This window comes from Callorhinus ursinus, unplaced genomic scaffold (assembly GCF_003265705.2).
Source record: "Callorhinus ursinus isolate GAN/ISIS: 27379988/994484 unplaced genomic scaffold, GSC_fseal_2.0 scaffold34, whole genome shotgun sequence".
Taxonomy (NCBI): Eukaryota; Metazoa; Chordata; class Mammalia; order Carnivora; family Otariidae; genus Callorhinus; species Callorhinus ursinus.
The window spans coordinates 3729810-3749084 of NW_027397096.1; the positions used below are offsets into that span (position 1 = coordinate 3729810).

General features: G+C 59.7%; 1 protein-coding gene across 1 annotated transcript in view; it reads left to right on the forward strand.

Moving 5' to 3' along the window:
- The window catches only part of MYO18A (myosin XVIIIA), a 78409-nt gene that overhangs the window by 57565 nt on the left and 1569 nt on the right, over positions 1-19275 (forward strand). The window contains exons 17-35 of the mRNA XM_073879579.1: positions 1092-1233; positions 1387-1546; positions 2430-2616; positions 2901-3144; positions 5872-5981; positions 9051-9116; positions 12005-12133; positions 12825-12968; positions 13355-13444; positions 13575-13694; positions 13905-14016; positions 14432-14559; positions 14778-14932; positions 16722-16845; positions 16942-17142; positions 17711-17821; positions 18277-18381; positions 18663-18809; positions 19208-19274. Of these exons, the coding sequence (XP_073735680.1) occupies positions 1092-1233; positions 1387-1546; positions 2430-2616; positions 2901-3144; positions 5872-5981; positions 9051-9116; positions 12005-12133; positions 12825-12968; positions 13355-13444; positions 13575-13694; positions 13905-14016; positions 14432-14559; positions 14778-14932; positions 16722-16845; positions 16942-17142; positions 17711-17821; positions 18277-18381; positions 18663-18809; positions 19208-19274 (2542 nt within the window). The remainder of the gene's footprint in view (positions 1-1091; positions 1234-1386; positions 1547-2429; positions 2617-2900; positions 3145-5871; positions 5982-9050; positions 9117-12004; positions 12134-12824; positions 12969-13354; positions 13445-13574; positions 13695-13904; positions 14017-14431; positions 14560-14777; positions 14933-16721; positions 16846-16941; positions 17143-17710; positions 17822-18276; positions 18382-18662; positions 18810-19207; position 19275) is intronic.

A 19275-nucleotide genomic window follows, 5' to 3' on the forward strand; every position in this document is an offset into this window, starting at 1 on the left:
GTCTGATGGACCTCGGCACCTCTGGGGACGGGGGCCCCTGCGTGCCGAGTCTGCCACTCGCTGTCCAGTGGCTTCATTGCCTAGTCCTGCCATGCAGCTCCAGCCACTCTGGGACCTTAGCTCCCCATCTGTCCCTGGCCACATTCAGCTTCCTCCTGGTAGTCACACTGACTCCCTTGGGCAGCCATGGGGAGGGGGGCGATGCAGGCAACTGGGTGCAAAGAGAGGGAAAAACACTTTTCTTACTTCTCTTGTCCCCCCGAGTCCCGAAAGGGCCAGGAGGGAATGGGGTGGAAGGGAAGGTTCCACCCTTCTGGCTCAGGGAAGTCTTGGAAATGCCACGGCAAAGGCCCCTTCAGCCCAGATGCAGCCACAGGTCTAGTTCGTGTGGCCCGCGTAGGGTATTAGAAATCAGAATTCTCTTGGAAAGCTGGAGGCTTTACCAATGCTAGGCCTGTGTTCTTCCGGGACAGCAGTTGGCTGCAAGCTGATGGGCGGCCCTTCCCTGTAGATGAGGACACGTGCTATGCCATCACCCCGACTCTGCCCGTTCCGGCTGTTACATCTCCTAAGCCACCCGTCTTACGGTTTTGGCACTTGAGCTTCTGACCCTGCAGGAGTCCCACCTGCAGGGCTCGGAACCCTCTCGGGGGTCCTCCCTGTCAGGGGGACCAGGCTTGACCCCACCGCTGTCGCTGGCTGAGAGCTTCCTTTGGGCCACGCCCCCTGCCCCGGGGCCTTCCAGAATTTTTATCTCAGTTCATCTGCCTGGGAGGCGATGCCCAGGTTGTGAGAACAACATGGGCTCACCCAAGGCCCTCGTGACTTCCAAGAGGACAAGGATGGTTCACGAGAAGCCTTCAGCCTTTGGTGACTCTGGACACAATTCCTGGGAAGGAGATTTTGCTGGGGGCTTCTCTCTCTAACCTCTGTCCGGCTCCCTCTTTCCCCTTGCTGCCCGGCTGCCCCACAACGTGTCAGCCAGGAGTGACAGGAGCTGCAGTGCGTGTGTGTATGTGTAGCAAGTTTATGGTGTGTGGTTGGGCCAGGGGCTCCGTGGCACACGGTGGCTTTTCTTCGCTTCTCCACAGGTCCGCTCGCTGGCACGCACCGACGAGGCGAGGGGCCTGCTCTGGCTATTGGAAGAGGAGGCGCTGGTGCCCGGGGCCACCGAGGACGCCCTCCTGGAGCGCCTTTTCTCCTACTATGGCCCCCGGGAAGGTGACAAGAAAGGTAGGTGGTACCCCTGGAGGGCTCTTTTGCTTCCTCTCCAGAGGACCCACTTATATGGGTCTAGGCGGTACTGCCTGGAAGGGCTCACTGAGTCCCTGGGCTTTTTTGGGGCCTGTGCCCTGATGATCTGAACCTTCCTTCTCCCCCGCTCAGGCCAAAGCCCCCTCCTGCGCAGCAGCAAACCACATCATTTTCTCCTGGGCCACAGCCATGGCACCAACTGGGTTGAGTACAATGTGGCTGGCTGGCTGAGCTACACCAAACAGAACCCGGCCACCCAGAACGCCCCCCGGCTCCTGCAGGACTCCCAGAAGTAAGAACACCACTCACCTGGCCCATGTCCCGTCCCTGGGGCTGGTTTTGGGCTTCCTGGTGTCAGAGGCCCCCTCGCGAGCAGGGTTGATGGCCTCTGTTTCCTGAGAGGGGACAGCCAAGGCCATTTGGTCTGGAGGGCCTGGGGGTGGCCTCCTGGAGTAGAAGTGGGATGGACACGGTTGGAGGGACCTGTAGTTTGAAATTTGAATGGCACCTCCATGTTCTTCAAAGAAGGCAGGAGTAACAAAAACAAAACAAAACTTTAAAAAATGGGGCGCCTGGCTGCCTTAGTCGGAAGAAGCGTGCAGCTCTTGATCCTGGGGTCATGAGTTCAAGCCCCACATTGGGTGTAGAGATTACTAAAAAAAATAAATAAATAAAGTAAGATCAAATAAAAACTTTAAAAGAAGGCAGGAGTAGCCTTAGAAACCCCTCAGTCACATAAGGCCTGTCATCCATTTTGTTTATTTAGCAGATAATTATTGGGCGCGTACTCTTTTATGTACCTGGCAGTAAATAAAACAAAACTCCCTGCCCAACTGGGGGTGGGGGGAGGCAGATAACAACCAGTAGATGTCATACGCAGATTATATGGTACGGTAGAGAGGGCTGGGCTCTAATCTCTCCTGCCCCCCTGGACCTCGGCCCTCCCTAGTGATGGAGAAGAGATCACACTTCTCCCCCCCCCCCCCCACTGGTTTTCTCTTCTTCCTATTTGTAGATTTCCCTCCAGTTTCTCTCTAGGGTGTGGGGCATGCAGCCCCAGGCCCTTGGTCACGGCCATATGGGGGATTTGGGGGTGTCCTAGGACCTGGGAGGACACCCTCTACTAGTCTCTCAAAGTGACTGCCTTCCCTCCTTCACCCGTCCACCTCTGGTAGGAAAATCATCAGCAGCCTGTTTCTGGGCCGGGCAGGCAGCGCCACGGTGCTATCAGGCTCCATCGCAGGCTTGGAGGGCGGCTCACAGCTGGCGCTGCGCCGGGCCACCAGCATGCGGAAGACCTTCACGACAGGCATGGCGGCTGTCAAGAAGAAGTCACTGTGCATCCAGATTAAGCTGCAGGTGGTGAGTGTGCCTGCCCAGGCCCCATGGCCCTCTCGGGGCTCCTCTGGCCATTCTGGGGAGCACCCGGCTTACCCGGTACCCACTCAGCATCCCCCTCTGCTGGGTCCTCTGTTCCGTGCTGCCACCTGAGTGGCCCCTCGGGCCTCATGAGGGTGGAGCTGCCAGGCTTGGCATGTCTTGGCCAGCGGCAGGACACCTGCCATCCTGCGAGGAGAGGAGATGCTGTCCTGGGCACGGGCCGGGACCCCAGAATCCACCGAGGCCCGTCCCTTTCCCTTTGGCAGGATGCCCTCATTGACACCGTCAAGAAATCAAAGCTGCACTTCGTGCACTGCTTCCTGCCTGTAGCAGAGGGCTGGGGCGGGGAGCCCCGTTCCGCATCCTCCCGCCGAGTCAGCAGCAGCAGCGAGCTGGACCTGCCCTCGGGAGACCACTGCGAGGCTGGGCTCCTGCAGCTGGACGTGCCCCTGCTGCGCGCCCAGCTCCGGGGCTCCCGCCTGCTGGACGCCATGCGCATGTACCGCCAAGGTGGGGCCTCCTTCCGTCTCCACTCCTGCTCCTGTTTTCTGGAGCCGTTCCTGCTCCTCCCCACCTTCCAAATGGGACCCGTGGGGCTAGAGGGGTGCTACTCCCCTCCTGTCTCTGGTCTTGCCCTGGATCTCGTTTCTGCTGTGGTGCCTGCTCGGGGAGGGGCGGGGGTGGAGCGGGGAGCTGGGGGGTGGTCTCTCCAGCCCAGTCTGTTCCTTTCTCTTTTTCTTTCCACCTGGCTGACTCCCTTCTTCCTCCTCTCCCTTCTGTATTCCAGTCCTCTTCACCCCCTCCCCGCCCTGCCCCACAGGCTCTGTTCACACAACCCCCCTCCCCCCTTCCCTGCTCTGCCCACAGCAGCCGACCTGTGCTCACCTAGAGCCTTCCGCTCAGTGACGCTAACTACCTCCGAGAGCAGGCTGGGCCATACCCCCCACTGAGAAATGAGGTGCTAAATCTTTCTGAGGTACTTAAAATTCCCAAGAAAGGTCAGCCAGATCCTTTTTATGGACCCATCTGGAGGAGGGATCGGAAAGGGTGAGAGTAATAGCACAGTTGACCCTTGCCCAACTTGGGTTTGAACTGTGTGGGCCCACTTTACAGGCGGGCTTTTTGTAGTACGGTAGGGTAAGTGTATTTTCTCTTCCTTCTGCCTTCCTTAATAACATTTGCTCTCCCCCAGCTCACTTTACCGTAACAATACAGTATGTCCTACACACCACCTACAGCAATGTGTTATTTGTCGACTGCTTGTGTTATCAGTAAGGCCTCCGGTCAACAGTAGCTTATTAGTTGTTGAGTTTCGGGGGAATTAAAAGTTATATTTGGATATTCGACTGCACGGGGCGTGTAACTCATGTTGCTCAAGGGGCAACTGCTCAACATCATTAGAGCATTTATAGGCTCCCAGGCACCGTTCTGAACTCATCATACACATTACTCTTTTAATCCCCACAGCCATCTCATGAGATGCTGGTACTATGACAGTCGTCAGATGAGGAGACTGAAGCTCAGAGAGGTTAAGTGGCTTGCCCAAGGTCACACAGCTCATGAGTGGCAGAGTGAGATTTGACCCACGTGGAGCAGCTTCCGAGTTCATGCCTCTCGAGTGGGGTTTCGTTTGCCTGAGAAGTTATAGGCTGCCAGATTTCTGTCCTTTTTTGCTTTGATAGGAGAACTGGCAGGATCCTACCCGCCCATAGCCAGGTCCTCTTGAGGCACCCCCATGGACATCATCACTTTTCCTTAGCAGTCAAAGCCGCAGAACAGGCTCCCTGCCCTGCTCGAAATAAGTCATCGATCTGTCCCCACGTCTTGATATGGAGTTGGTGTTTATTATTTCAAAACCAGACTGTTACCGCTCTGAACCGAAATCAATGTGCTTTACTCAAACAAGCAGATCGATGAGGCCAGCAGCAGCAGGCCCCCCTCCCCTCGCCCAGCCCCCAGCCACCATCGATAGCGCTGATGATTAATTAAGATGCCAGGCGTCCAGACCTGCTATCCTGGCCCATCAATTTAATTGCAGTTCAGATACAATCAATAGCTCACTTTGTCTTGGCCCCTCAGCGGCCCCCGCCTCCTGTTTCAATTATCGGGCACATGCATCAGCCTCCTCTCCCAGTTGGAGGGTTTCCCAGAGCTAGTGAGGCTGGTGTCGTGGAGGGAGCCCCCGACGGGCTCTCGAGAGCCCGGGTTTGGAGTCCAACTCTGCCTCCAGCTGCAGCCTTTGTGACCTTGAGCCAGCCCGTCAGTCCACCTCTTTGGCCTCAGTTCCCAGGCCTGGAAGATGAGTTGGATCTGGTCTTAAGACCCCTTTTCGGTTTGAAGTTCTGTGAACGTGTATGAGTGGGTCTCTCAGGCCTCCACTGTGGTGGTGGGCGCTCTGGTGCCCTCAGGTGGCTCAGGATGACCTCCTACCAGCCACCATCCCGACCTTGCTCCAAGCCTGAAGCCATCTGACCTTTGTCCTGGCCTCAAGCCTATACAGCAGGGAGGTCTCTGCTCGAGGTAGTGCTCTTCAGGGAAAGAGAATCTAGAAGTCTTTGGGTCACCCGGCCTAGGGCTCAAGGTCAGGATGGGAGCAGGAAGGGTACCCCTTCCGTATTCTGCTTCAGGGGACTGGGGAAAGGAAGGAGCATTTTACTGAACACCCACCACGTGAGCCAAGCCGTGCTTTCCACATATTTTCTCATTCAAACCCCATGACTACCGTGCAAGGTAAGCGGCAGGTCCCCCCTTGAAAGATGAGGAAAGCAAGAGTCAGAGATGTTGAGTGACTCGTCACATGGTGCCAAGAGCCGGGGCCGGGATTCCGACCCCAAGCCCCTTTTCCTCTCGGCTGCTCTCTGTGGCCCATTTTTCTTTTTCCTTGTTAAGTCCTGAAGACACTGTTCTTTCTGGGTATAGCAGAGTCATAGACTTGGAGGCTAGAAAGCATCTCTCTTCTCCATAGCATCCCTTCCAGGTGGGCAGCCGTCCCCTGTTCGCACACCTCACTGACAAGGCACTTGCTTCTAAAGGAACCCGTTCCCACTGTAACCGTGCAGCCCCGTGGGAGGGCAGCCCTAACTATCCTGCAGACTCCTGTCCCGTACCCCTGCCTCTTCCTCCCGCACCTCCTTTCCCAGGTCTGCCTCAGCCTCAGGCTCTCCTCCCCCAGCAGCTTCTGCCCTTTCCGGTAACTGTGTCCGAGTGTGAACTGGCTCTGGGCTGCCCTCTCTCTAGGTTACCCTGACCACATGGTGTTTTCCGAGTTCCGCCGCCGCTTCGACGTCCTGGCCCCACACCTGACCAAGAAACATGGGCGCAACTACATCGTGGTGGATGAGAGGCGGGTAGGTCTGGGCCCCAGAGCCCTACCAGACCCCCTTCCTTCTGCTCGGACCCCTCCGAGCAGCCGCCCCTCCCTGCCTAGAGAGAGCCCGGCTGGCCCGTGCTCCTGCTCCTGGTTTTGGCCACCCGGGGCCAGCACAGGGGCGCGTGGCAGCCAAGCTGGGATGGTGGGGAGAAGGCAGCCTGGGGTGTGGCCCGTAGGAATCAGAGAAGACTCACCCTCTTTGGAGGCCAGAGTTGGGGGTCTCCGCTCTCTGGTGAGCTAGCCATCTAAGAGCCTCCCAGGAGGCAGATAAGAGCTCGTGTTTTAGGGGTTACCACTGGTATCCCCTGGGCCCTTCGGCCTTAACTTCCACATCAGGGATGGTTCCTGCAGCAGGAAGCTGTCCAGGGGTGGGGCAAGCATCCCTCCTCAGGGCAAGATTGATATGGCAAGACCTTCCGGTGCCAGGGTAAGCTGAAGGCTCCCAGGCCCCTTGTCAGCACAGGTTGCTGAAAACAGGGCTGTCACCACCCAGAGGCAGCTCCTCAGAGAGCCAGAGGGCTCCTTGAGCAGAGGAAGCCTCCTTCCCCCGTGCTCTGGCCTCAGGCGCCCGGCCTGACTCTGAAGGCATCTCAGACCTTGGGATGATTTCCCTAAGAGGGAGAATGCTCTGCAGAAGGGGGCAGAAAGCCCCCTTCCCCTTGCCTCCTGAGTCACAGGCCCACATTCCTGGAGGCCTCAAAAACTTCTCTCCATCCAGGACCTGCCAGTGTCCTGGGCGACCTTGGTGTGCGTGTAGATGACCCACCCCACAACCCCCTTCTCTCTGACCCCTGACTTTTATTCCAGCCTCCCACTCACAGCTACACCCAGATCTTGTCACCCCTGGAAATGCTTCACCTCGGAAATCTTCAATTCCATCATGGCCTTCCCTGCCCACAGCCTCCTAACCTGTGCACCTCACTTCTCTCCTCCTCTCAGGACACCTGCTCTTTGACTCTGTTGAGACCTCTCATGTCTGGACCCCACTGCGTTTTCTCTGCTCTGTCCATTCCCTTCTGACTTTCTTTTCTTCTCGCCTCAATGCCACGGTCCTGCCCTCCGGTCACTTGGCCTTCATCACCCTCAGCTCTCCTGTGCCTCCTGGGGCACCTGCCCTGCCCAACCCCCACACTGAAGGGCCAGCCTCCGGGCATCTGTGCTCCTCGGTTTGGGTTTCCCAAGGGCTAGGGGAGAAAATTACACAACTGGGTGGACTTGAAGTCCTACAGGTGCATGGTCTCCAGCCTCAGCTGGGCCCTTGCCATGGCCCAGCATGTTTCTCATATGCCCCATCCTTCCCTGGCCCCTATTCCAGGCTCCCTCCCTGCTGTTCTGTTCTCCGTCTTTCTCCTCCAGTCCCCTGCTACCCTGCCTACCCAGGCCATCTGCCCAGCAATTGACCTTGCCTCTAACCGGTCATAAAATTGAGGCTCCAACTTCCTCCACTGCCTTGTGGACTCTTGTCTTCGGGTGCCTTCTTGCTCAGCCCTCCTGTCTGGCTGGGAGGGGTGTCCCTCCCCTCGACCAATCCCTTCCTCCTGTGCTTTGGAATCCATTCCCCGGGGGCTCCCTGGAGGCCCGCTCCATCCGCGCTAACTGTTCTCTCTCTCCCATTTCTTCTTCAGCCTCTCCTCCGCTGGCTCTTTCCTCTCAGCGGAAAAACATCCTGCAGATAGTGTGCTTGGAAAGGAGCCTCCCATCAACGCTCTCTCACGCCAGACAGTTGTCTGTCGCCCGCCTGCCCCCTCCCCGCCGCCGCCACCCGTCCCTCCGCCCCGCCACCCTGGGCCCGGTCTTCTGTCGCCCATCGAGCTAATGGCCACCTTACTGTGCTTCTTGGCAACATCTGACTCTCTTGACAGCTCTGTTCTCTGCTCAGCTTCCTTGCTGCCATTCCTGGCTTTGCCTTTGTCCCTCCGAGCATCCCTTCTTCTGCCGGCCCCTGAAGTAAAGGTCTCTCTCTTCCTTAAGACGCTGTCCTTGGCCGTCTGTGCTTTCTAGTCTACAGCCTCTCCCCGGCCAGCCTCATTCCCACCCATCGCTTCAATTACCACATACCTATCGACGACTCCTAGATCAATACCTGTAGCCTAGGCCTCTCTCCTGAACCTCAGACGTGCATTTCTGTCTGGCCGCTTTCTGGACTTTTCTACCTGCATGCCTCAAACTCAGCACGTTCAGACCACACCGATTCCATCCCCTCCCCAACCTACTCTGGCTCTTCCGTTTCCTGCCTTGGGGAGTGGCACCATTATCTGTTTAGCTACATAAGTGAGAAGCCCCGGTGCCGGGGTGTCCCTCGATTCCTCCCTGTCGGCTGCCCTGCCCCCTCTATCTCCTTCACATCTCTGGCACTTCCGCCTCTTTCTTCCCTTTGGGTCAGGCTCTGGCCTTCTCTCCTCTGAGTTCCTGCAGTAGCTGCCTGAGGGGGGTCTCCGTCCATTCTCCCCTCATGTGCCAGGGGGGATCCCTGGAAAATGCAGATCCGATCCTGTTCCTCCTTGACCGAACCCTCCAGGGGCTCCCAGCGCACGCGGGCGCCCCACTCTTTGGCTGCTGCCCACCTTTCTAGTTGTACCTTAACCGTCCTCCCCCCTTCCCTCCTGAACTACCTGGTTTCCTCAGCCCTTTCTCTTGTCTTGTGCTTCCATGCCTTTGCTCGCGCTCGTCCGTCTGCCCGAAATGCCCTCTCCCCAGCTTTGGCTAGTTCTTCCTTGTAACTGAAGACTCGGCACAAGCTACACCCCACCTCCTCCAGGATGCCTTTCAGGGTCCCCTGTGTGACTTAGGTGCCTCCTCCTCTGTGTACTTCACGAATTCACTTGTCTCCCTCCCCAGCAAAGACAACTTATTGCTCTGATAGTCATCCTTACGTCCCCAGAAACTAACCTAGGGCCTGACAGTGTGGAAGCCCCCACCGAAAGTGCTTGTTGAATGAGTAACAGACTGCCTCCACGGAGGCCCAGGAAGGACTCGTGCCTGGGCGAAGCCCTGCGTGGAGACGGGGGCGGCCCCTGGCCTCCCTGACAGCGGCGTCTCTCTGCAGGCGGTGGAAGAGCTGCTGGAGTCCTTGGACCTGGAGAAGAGCAGCTGTTGCCTGGGCCTGAGCCGGGTGAGTGGTCACTGCAGGAGGGCGGTAGGGCCCGGCCCTCACTCTGGTCGCCCTGTCCCAGTGGCTGGCCCTCCCCTTCTGACTTCCCTCCCTCTGAATAACCGACTCATTCAGAGCCATGAACACCCCTGTGACGTCGGGAGGGGGAGTGGGTTGGAAGGTGGCCCTGAACTTGGCCTGAGTCCCGGTGTGGGGAGTGGGGAAGACAGAAAGGAGGAAAGCTGGACAAAGCAGGAAGGCAGTAGGCAGAGTGTTCCAGAGGCGCCCCCGCTCCCGGGGCTGCCAGGGTCCCAGAAGGGCAAGCAGGATGCGGTAAGGCTGTGCTCCCACCACCTGCCCACAAGCCCAGTTCCTCACCTGAATGGAACGTGGTGTCTGAAGGGCAGGCACGCCTGGGCCCAGGTGCCAGTCTGCTGCATCACTCCACGCCAAAGGGTCAGGCGAGCGTCCCTCCCACGGGCAGGAGGCCTGCTCTCCTCTCTCTCCTCAGACTGGAAGCCTGGACGGGTGGCTTCCACGTATGTGCTCCAAGGGCCGTGGTGGGAGGGAGGGTGTTTGGGAGCCAAGGAGGGGATTCCGAACCTCTCTCCACCTGTCAGCAGGGAAGGAGGGACCTCCGGGTGCCGGGGCTTCGTGGGGAGTGTGAGGTGGACGCGGATGCTCGCAAAAAAAGGCTTGATGTCGCTTGTCCGCTCTGTTCTCTCGTTCTGTCTTCCGAGTCACAGTCTTGCCCCTTCGCTTTCGCATCCCCTGGCTGTATCTTTGTCTCTGCTGGTTCTCCCCTCTCCTTTTGGCCCTGGCAGTTCCTGGCTCTGTCATTTTCTGTGTCTTTCCTTGTTCTCTGGGTGTTCTGTGGTCTCATTCTTTCCGTGTCATTTTTCTGGGTTTGGTCTCTTGCTGGGTCTGACTCAACCTCTCCCCATCCCCAGCTATCTGTCAGCTCAGGGGCTGCCGGCTGAGCTTCCTCCCTGGGAAGCCTGCTGTCAGAGGCTTCGCTTCAGCCTCTCGGTCTCTTGGGCGGGCTCCTGCCCCTTCAGCAGGCTGGGCTGCTGCTGGCTGGCACTGGGGTGGCACCTCCTCCAAGGCATGTCTTGGGCAGGAGAGGGCCTGTACAGGCTGGTCCTCTTGCCAGCTAACATCTCAGACCCTCCGCTTCATCCCAGGTGCCTGGCCAAGGCGGACAAGCCGCAGGGCCCACTCAAGCTCAGAGAGAAATTAGGGGCAAAGTTGGATGTTTGCTCACATCTGATTTGGGAGAGAAATTTCGGGGCCTCTAGGCTGTGGTTGGACTGGCTGGTGAGCAGAGATTCCGTGTGTTCGTCGTATTGCTTCAGAGGAGGGGGTCGCAGTCTGAGCCCACGGGACCCTGAGGGTTCGGGCAGGGTGTTGGAGGATCTTGAGAGCCTCCTGATATTGTTTGTAAAATTTGTATGGATGAGTCTGTTGGGGAAGGAGAGGGCCCTGAGCTTTCACCCAATACTCAAAAGGACTCTTAACCCCACTAAGGTACAGCTGCATGAGAGAGGTCTCAGGCTCCCCACCCCAGTCCTGAGGCCATCTTCTCTCTTCTCATTGTGAGACACTGAGAATGGGGGCCACTCTCCAGCCCCTAACCTGCCACCTCCCTTCTCCTGCCTTCGTCAGACCAGCTATGTGCCCTGACCACTAGCCCCTATGTCTGCCTCCTGGGGGATTTGGATATTGCCCACCCCCTGGTGGAATCTCAAGCTCACACATTGTGAGAAATCAAGGCGCGGGTAGGGCTTGAGGCCCATGGGAGACCCCAGGCACTCAGTGCGAGTGTGGGATTTGGGGAAGTAGGCGTTGCTGAGGACCTGAGCTGGCTTTCTCCTAGGCCAGCCCCAGGGGACTAGGTTTCTGTGCAGTCACCAGAGGCAAAGCTTTCTCAGCAGAAAGTGTAGGCTTTCTCTCCACTTATTCCCTGAAGGGAGGCCTAGGGACACTGTACAGACTGGCTCTGAGTGTTTCCCGTGCTCTTTGCCCCACAGAAGGGAATTTTCTGTGTTCTGGGCAGGGTGGAGGTGGGCACACACCTAGGTGTCTCTTTGCCCTCTGTGAGGATCCCAGAGTCTTCTCTCATCTATGTATTTCCCCCTCTTCTCTTAGCAGGGAAGACTTTACCCAGCCCCAGTTCAGAGCACCAAAGAGCGAGAGGAAATTCTGGCTGTGGGGGCGCCCAGCTGGTTCCTCTCCCGTCTGCCCTCCAGCCCCCAAACCTGTAGGACAGGTCCCTTGATTGGGCCAGCCCCCGCCCACCCCCCTGGCTTTTTTGTGAGCTGAAACCTGGGTGTGTGTGTGTGGGGGTGGGATGCTGGCACATGAAAGAGGAGGCTGTCTGAGAGGAGCCGGAGTGGGGAGGGGGCCCCACCCTTTCTGTGCACACGGCTTCTGGAACTTTCTCTCCTCACACACATTCACCCCCATCCACTTGGCCTGATCCCAGGCAGCTGGCACCTGCGGTTGGGCCCTCCGGTGGGCTGTGGGCATAGGGCGCACGGACAGTGTTGCTGGCGGTCCTGCGGGAAGAAACCACCATAGATGTTGCTGAGGGGTGTCCTGTTCCCCATTTGACTGTGGCTGCTTTATGCCCACTTGTCCCAGATACCTTCCCTTTGACTTCCCTCTCCTTTTAGCTCTCTTTGAACTTAGGTTTCCCACCTTACTCCTCCTCTTCCGGAGAAACCTCCCCAGCCCCTGGCCTGGGCCCCCTCCCTCAGCCTTACTGGGGCCTCTCCTTGCTCCTTCCCTCCTCTCTTGTTCCCTTGGATTTTCAGGTTCTTCCCAGGGCCGAGGACCACCTCCCCGGCCTGCTGGTGTCCTGTGCCCCCAGCCCATCTCCCGCCTTCATCTGGCCTGCTTCCCCACAGGTGTTCTTCCGGGCCGGCACATTGGCTCGGCTGGAGGAGCAGCGGGATGAGCAAACCAGCAGGAACCTAACCCTGTTCCAGGCGGCCTGCAGGGGCTACCTGGCCCGCCAGCACTTCAAGAAGAAAAAGGTGCTGTTCCAGGGTATCTCTGTCCCACTCCCCAGCCTAGATGGCAGAGCAGAGTTCCCGGGGTGGGGTGGGGGGTTCAAGGGAACATGCTGGGGCAGGAGGCTGGTCTTGGGACCAGGAGTTATTGTCAGCTGGGGGAGAAGAAGCAGGGACCTCCCGGGGCCACCATGCCCTGGGCCAGGGTGGGGAATGGGCAGCTCCTTGGTGCCAGCGAGCGTGCTGGTGATGCCCAGCACTGGGGCCATGGGGCCTGGTCCTGGGGCTCGGAGTGGGGGGCAGCGCCTAGACGAAGGTGGGCTCTGGATCACAGGCTCCTCCATGAAGATTAAGGAGCTATGTCAGCGACTCCTTTTCTTATTAGTAAGTCCATAAAACAGCCAGCACCACCGCCTCTTGTGTTTCAGCAAGATTAGGTTTTATAGCACATCGAGGCCAGGGTGCTGGAAATAATCAGGCAGCAAATAAAGCAGATGAAATTATTCCTAATGATGGCAGAGCGGTTAGTGCCCGGTGCGGTGTTCCCAGGGCTAGGCTCTCTGCCGCCCACTCTCGGAGGGATGGGGAGAGGCTGGGAGCGAGGGCTGGGTGGCCAGAGGAATCAGGTGGCCAGAGGAGCAGGGGGGTCGGGGAAGTCCTGGTTGGGCTTGGGCCTGAGAGCCCTGCTGTGCATCACCCTCCCCCCCCAACTTAGATCCAGGACCTGGCCATTCGCTGTGTGCAGAAGAACATCAAGAAGAACAAAGGGGTGAAGGACTGGGCCTGGTGGAAACTCTTTACCACTGTGCGGCCCCTCATCGAGGTACAGCTGTCCGAGGAGCAGATCCGGAACAAAGACGTACGTAACAGCTCAGGAAGGGCCAAGTCGTTGGAAAAGGACTAGTTCATCCCTGTGGGCAAAAAGTCTTGCTGGCTTGTCTTGGGCTCCCAAGCGCTCTTTATTTAGTCCAGAGAGCCGATGTCCTTGAACGATACCCGTCAAAGAGAAGGCATCTCTCTGGGGCGCTGGCTAAGCTGCTGGGTAGCCTCTTGGTATAAAAATCTCAGGCGTCCTCAGCATCTGGGGAAGGGTCTAGGGATAGGAGCCCCTGGGAGGCAGGGGCTTCCTATTCCCTGTGTCCTGGCCCAAGCTTCACCGGCTTCATTCACCCCAACGGTGCAGAGTCCAGGCGCCAACCTCTCACAGAGCCTCCGGCTCACTTTGCCCTCTTTACTGCACCCTAGGAGGAGATCCAGCAGCTGCGGAACAAGCTTGAGAAGGTGGAGAAGGAGCGGAACGAGCTTCGGCTCAACAATGACCGGCTGGAGACCCGGGTGAGTGACTCCCAGCGCCAGGCCGACTGGCCCACCCGTGCAGGGTGCCAGGCCCAGGAGGCCCCCCTGGGGTTCCAGCTGAGCGAGGCAGGCATTTCAACTGGTGGCGACTCCCTCCCCCCAACCCCAGATCTCGGAGCTGACATCGGAGCTGACTGACGAACGTAACACGGGAGAGTCCGCCTCCCAGCTGCTGGACGCGGAGGCCGCCGAGAGGCTCCGAGCCGAAAAGGAGATGAAGGAGCTGCAGGTGAGGGCAGGCCCGTGCTAGTGACCACCACCGCTCTGGTGTCCATCTGCTCCACCCACCCCACCCCCCCGCCTCCGCCGCCAGGGACAGGTGGCCCAGCACCCCTGTCTGCCCGGGGGGAAGCACATGCCCGGGTCTGCGTGGCTGCGGGCCGTGGCTGGTCCTGAGGGAGGGACTGGGATGGCAGCCTCACAAGCCTCCCTTCTGCAGACCCAGTACGATGCGCTGAAGAAGCAGATGGAGGTGATGGAGATGGAGGTGATGGAGGCCCGCCTCATCCGGGCAGCTGAGATCAACGGGGAGGTGGATGATGATGACACAGGTGGGTCTGAGGCTGGAGGAGCTCGGCAGGGCCTGAGCAGCAAGCTCGGTACCACCCCCCGCTGCCCGGGCAACCACAGCTGGGCCCCGGCCTGCCTCCCTTCTGCGGGCTGGTACCAGGCTACGGTGACAGAAATAGATGAGAAAGTAGAGGTGCCAGCAAGCGCAGGAGGTTATCATGGAGGGCCCCGAGAGCCGTGATAAGGACGGGGTCTGAGGGCCACGGTCTGGTGGTCCCTGGGGAGAGGACAGCACACATAGCCACATGCCCTCTCTGGTCTTTTCCCGGCTTGGGAGGAAGCCGTCCTCCCAGAGACCTTCCTGAGTCCCTCTGGCTGAGGCCGCCTTCTGCCCCTCCCTGTCCCATCCTTCCTTCCCTCCGCTCAGTGCTCCCTTGCCTGCCCCCCCCCCCCCAGGCGGCGAGTGGCGCCTGAAGTACGAGCGAGCCATGCGCGAGGTGGACTTCACCAAGAAGCGCCTCCAGCAGGAGTTCGAGGACAAGCTGGAGGTGGAGCAGCAGAGCAAGAGGCAACTGGAGAGGCGGGTGAGGCTGGGGCAAGGAGTGCGGGCCGGGGCTCTGGGAGCACCTCGGGGCTGGGGATGCCCAAGGGCGAACTGTTGTTGGGAGTGTGTTCGGGTCCCTGCGTGTCTCTGACTCCATCCCTCATCCCGGGATCTCTCCCTCGCTCGCCCCCCCCCTTCTCCACGCATGCTTCCGGGCCTCTCCCTGGCTGCTGACCCCACACCCTGTCTGTGCCCTAGCTCGGGGACCTGCAGGCAGACGGTGACGAGAGCCAGCGGGTTCTGCAGCAGCTGAAGAAGAAGTGCCAACGGCTGACGGGCGAGCTGCAGGACACCAAGCTGCACCTGGAGGGCCAGCAGGTCCGCAACCACGAGCTGGAGAAGAAGCAGAGGAGGTGGGTGGGTCCCCTGCCCCAAGGCACACGAGACTTCCTAGACCAGCCCCAGACAGGGCTCCCTGCCTCCTCCTCCTCCGGGGAGGAGAGAAGGAAGGAGGGCCTGAATTTGGCCGGGGGCCTTGGCGACGTGGTCCCTTGGCCTGGAATGCGAACAGGTCTCACTCCCGACCTCTGAGAAGCCCTCAGGCCCCATCCCTACTGAAGGCCTGCTCAGGCCTGCTCAGGCCTGCTCAGGCCTGCTCAGGCCTCGGCCCCGGACCTGCTACCCGTAGCGTATGCCCGTCACCCTGCCTGGGCCCAGCAAGGACGAAGCTTCTACCAGTCCCCGTGCAGAAAACACTTGTGCCCCCCCCCTGCCCCTTGCCCCCACCCAGCTCGCCATGTCTCGCTTGCCTCAGCCACACAAACACACTCTCCTGACTAATGTTGTTGAACTGCCGTGCCACTTCCATCTCATTATGGTAATGACACAAAGGAGGGGGGCAGCCCTCACAGGATCAGATCCAATCTAAATTAATTTCCCTGGCTGGGGATGGGAATGGGACGCCTTTATTAGCAACACCGGGGAACCCACACACCCTGGGAACAGCAGGGTGCCCCAGGGAGTGGGAAAGAGCGCCTGGTTCCCCTCTGCAGGGGAGGGCTTCTCGGCAGAGGCCCCGGGCGCCTTCATGAAGGGACAGCCCCACACCCACGACCCAGGGGGTGAGCAGGGCAGAGCTGAGTCCTTCCGGTGACCCCGGGTGACCCTCGGCCTCCTGGGCACTCTGCTGTCCTCCCAGCTGGGTGCCGCCTGCAAAGTGAGGGGAGCTGGGAGGTCTTAGGCCTCCCTTCCGGTACCGTGCCTCTCCGCCTTTACCCCCACCCTCCCGTTCACTAGAGGCACCCTTAGTGGGACCCCTCTCCCAAGTCCCCCGCCCCCATGACAGTGCCAGCCTGGCCTAGTTACCATCTCCCGCACGCCCTGCTGGGCAACTCATTAGCTTTCATTTCAGCTGCCCGGAGTTTGCTTACCTTTTTTTTTGATGTGGGTTTGGGTTGGGGGGAGCCTTTCAGTTTTCGAAGGGAACCTTATCAGCTCTTTGGGGAAGGTGTTAAGAGGAATTTCAGCAATTTGCTCCTTATTTAGAGTCACTGGGTGGGGGAAATAGGAGACTGGGAGGTAGAGGAGCCAAGAAAGAGGCCCCGACTGTGGACTGTGGCCCAGCAGGACTGCTGGCTTCTGGCTGGGAGGGGTGCGGGGTCCTGGTGGGGACGCGGGTACTGCTGGGCCACGTGGCCCTGGCCAGGGGCCGGCACCCAGAGGTGGGGGCCAGAGCCAGCTGCTCATCTGGAGTGGCGAGGTGGAACTGTGGAAAGGAGTTAGACGAGGCAGGGCGTCCGTTTCTCCCTCTTCCGGTGCCCACCCTGCCCTCACCCTGGCCCCGCAAGCTCTGGTCTGTCGAAATGGGAAAGGTCAAGACAACGATGGAGCGGGGTCTGTCCACCTCTTCCCCAGAAGCGGTCTGTGGGCCCCTCCTCGACTCACCTAGTGCAGGGGCTCCTAGGGCCCCCTCAGTGAAACGCGCCCCCGTCCCAGACTGGGTGGCTAGCAGGGCCTCGATGGCCTGTGATCCTGCATGTCACCTCACCGCTGCCCCCCACTTCCGGGCTATGCGAGGGGTCCCCCTCTGCTTGTGTCCTGTCCGTACCCATGGCCCTGCTTCCTGGCAGCCTCTGGGTGCTGGAGACCCAGACTCTTCCCTGCCCTGGTGGAGCCACCCTGGCTGTCCCTGCGCCCTCACAGGTTCGACAGCGAGCTTTCCCAGGCGCATGAGGAGGCCCAGCGGGAGAAGCTGCAGCGGGAGAAGCTGCAGCGGGAGAAGGACACGCTCCTCGCCGAGGCTTTCAGCCTCAAGCAGCAACTGGAGGTGGGTGGGCCACCCGTCATCCGTGCCCCGTCTGCTCCCTCCCGCCTCAGGCAAGAGCTGGTCCCAAGGCCAGCCTCATCTTCTCTTTTGCTCCAGGAAAAAGACATGGACATTGCTGGATTCACCCAGAAGGTTGTCTCCCTGGAGGCTGAGCTCCAGGACATTTCTTCCCAAGAGTCAAAGGATGAGGCCTCTCTGGCCAAGGTCAAGAAACAGCTCCGGGACCTGGAGGCCAAAGTCAAGGATCAGGAGGAGGAGCTGGATGAGCAGGCGGGGACCATCCAGATGCTGGAGCAGGTGCCGCGCAGGGTCTGGCCGAGGGGGGCACCGGCCATCCCCACAGCTAACCCAGGGCGTAGCCAGAGGGGGGCAAGTTCCCACGTGTAGTCACTCGGTCGTTCCCTTACTCACAAAATGTTGAGTGAGCACCTGATCTGTGCCAGACACAGTGTGAAAATCATGATGCTTTTGTGTGGCTTTCCACAAGAACAAATCTGGATTGAGCTCTAGTGGTGAGGGGCTCAGGCTGCCCGGCGGCCGGAAAGCCACGAGCCCACGCGGCCTGCCGCTGAGCCACCGTGTCAGTTCGGAGAGCTAGAGCCTGAAGGCCAAACGGAAAAGCTGCCCAACTGCCCCCACCTCTGGCAGCCTGCTCTGGGCCGGCATCAGACATCCAATGAGAGGGGGGTTGGCTTCTCTGGAGAAGCCGGCTGCGGCAGGAGCAAGGCGTGGGCTCCGGGAAGTGTGCTGGCAGAGATACTCCCTGCTCCCAAGCCCTGGGAGAGCTGTCCATCAGGGCGCAGTGGGCAGGGGTCAGGGGTGCTGCTCAGAAAGGAACCTGGTCCCTCCCCACAACCACCTCCAGGCCAAGCTACGTCTAGAGATGGAGATGGAGCGGATGAGACAGACCCATTCCAAGGAGGTGGAAAGTCGGGATGAAGAGGTGGAGGAGGCCCGGCAGTCATGTCAGAAGAAGGTAACAGGTCCAGTACGGACCCTGCTTCCCCCATCACTGCTTTAAAGTAAGGGGTTTTCTGGTTCCCTACCTTAGCCACACTACCACCCATGCCATTCTGGACTGGAGATCCTGGCCTTGGCTGGGATGTGTGCCCTCGGGGACTATATAGAAAGCTCGTCCTTTGAGGGACGCATGCTCCCTGCTTTCTGGGCAGTCAGCGAGGCTGGCCCGGCAGGGCCCTGCCCACTCTGGAACAAAGCCTCCCGCTCTGGCGTGGGGCTCTGGTGCACGGCCTGCCATCCCTCCTCCCCCTCCCAGGCTGCTTTGAAACCCTGGGAACTTTGAATTCGGGGTCTGCTCAGCCCGCCCCACAGCTTTCCCAGGGTCGGGGTGGGGAGATCCAGAAGGGAAGGGGTCCGGCTGGCACCCGACACTGAAGGGACCGACGGTCCTCTGTCCCCACGGCCCTCCAGTTGAAACAAATGGAAGTGCAGCTTGAGGAGGAGTACGAAGATAAGCAGAAGGTGCTGCGAGAGAAGCGGGAACTGGAGAGCAAGCTCGCCACGCTGAGTGACCAGGTGAGCGGAGCCTGAGGTGAATCTCAGGGATCCTAAGCTGGGCAGAGGTGAGGGGGGCCGGGCTCTGTGGAGCCCACTGTCTTCACATGGAGAATGGGGGTCATTACCACACAGAGCACACCCTGGCTTCTCTCACTGCCTGGCCTGACCCCGGCACTGCCTCTGTTGTTGTGTGTTCGGGGGGCTCTGAGAATGAGAGCAGGGGTGGACAGCGGGCGTGGGGAAGACAGGAAGAGGCTCCGTGGTGGAGGCCAGAACCCCAGCTTCTGCCGTGCACCTAGGTGAGCCGGCGGGACCTGGAGTCCGAGAAGCGGCTCCGGAAGGACCTGAAGCGCACCAAGGCCCTGCTGGCCGACGCTCAGATCATGTTGGACCACCTGAAGAACAACGCACCCAGCAAGAGGGAGATCGCCCAGCTAAAGAACCAGGTATCTGGACAGAGAGGCGGTGGTCAGCTCCAGGGGGCAAACCACGCTTACGGTTTTAGTTCTTTCTCTTGAGTCCTCACCTAAGTTACCTTACCTGAGAAGGAAGGTAACGGGAGGGGGAGAGGGAGAAGCCGCTCATAGCCACCGGACTCCTAGGATCTGTGCATGCCGGACGGCATGACTGGCCAAGCCCCAGGATGGCATGGATGGGTCCCCGCACCCGCCTTCCCTGCCCAGGGGGACGCCCGTGTGCGCAGCCCCAACAGGCCACAGCCCGGGGGTCTGAAGGGAACGGAGCACCTGGGCTCCTTCTCCCCTGCGAGCACCCTGTCCAGCCCTCCGGCTGCCCGGGGCCTGGCTGACGTCTCTCCCTGGGGCGGGGGCGGCCCTGTGTCCAGCTGGAGGAGTCCGAGTTCACCTGTGCGGCAGCCGTGAAAGCTCGGAAGGCAATGGAGGTGGAGATTGA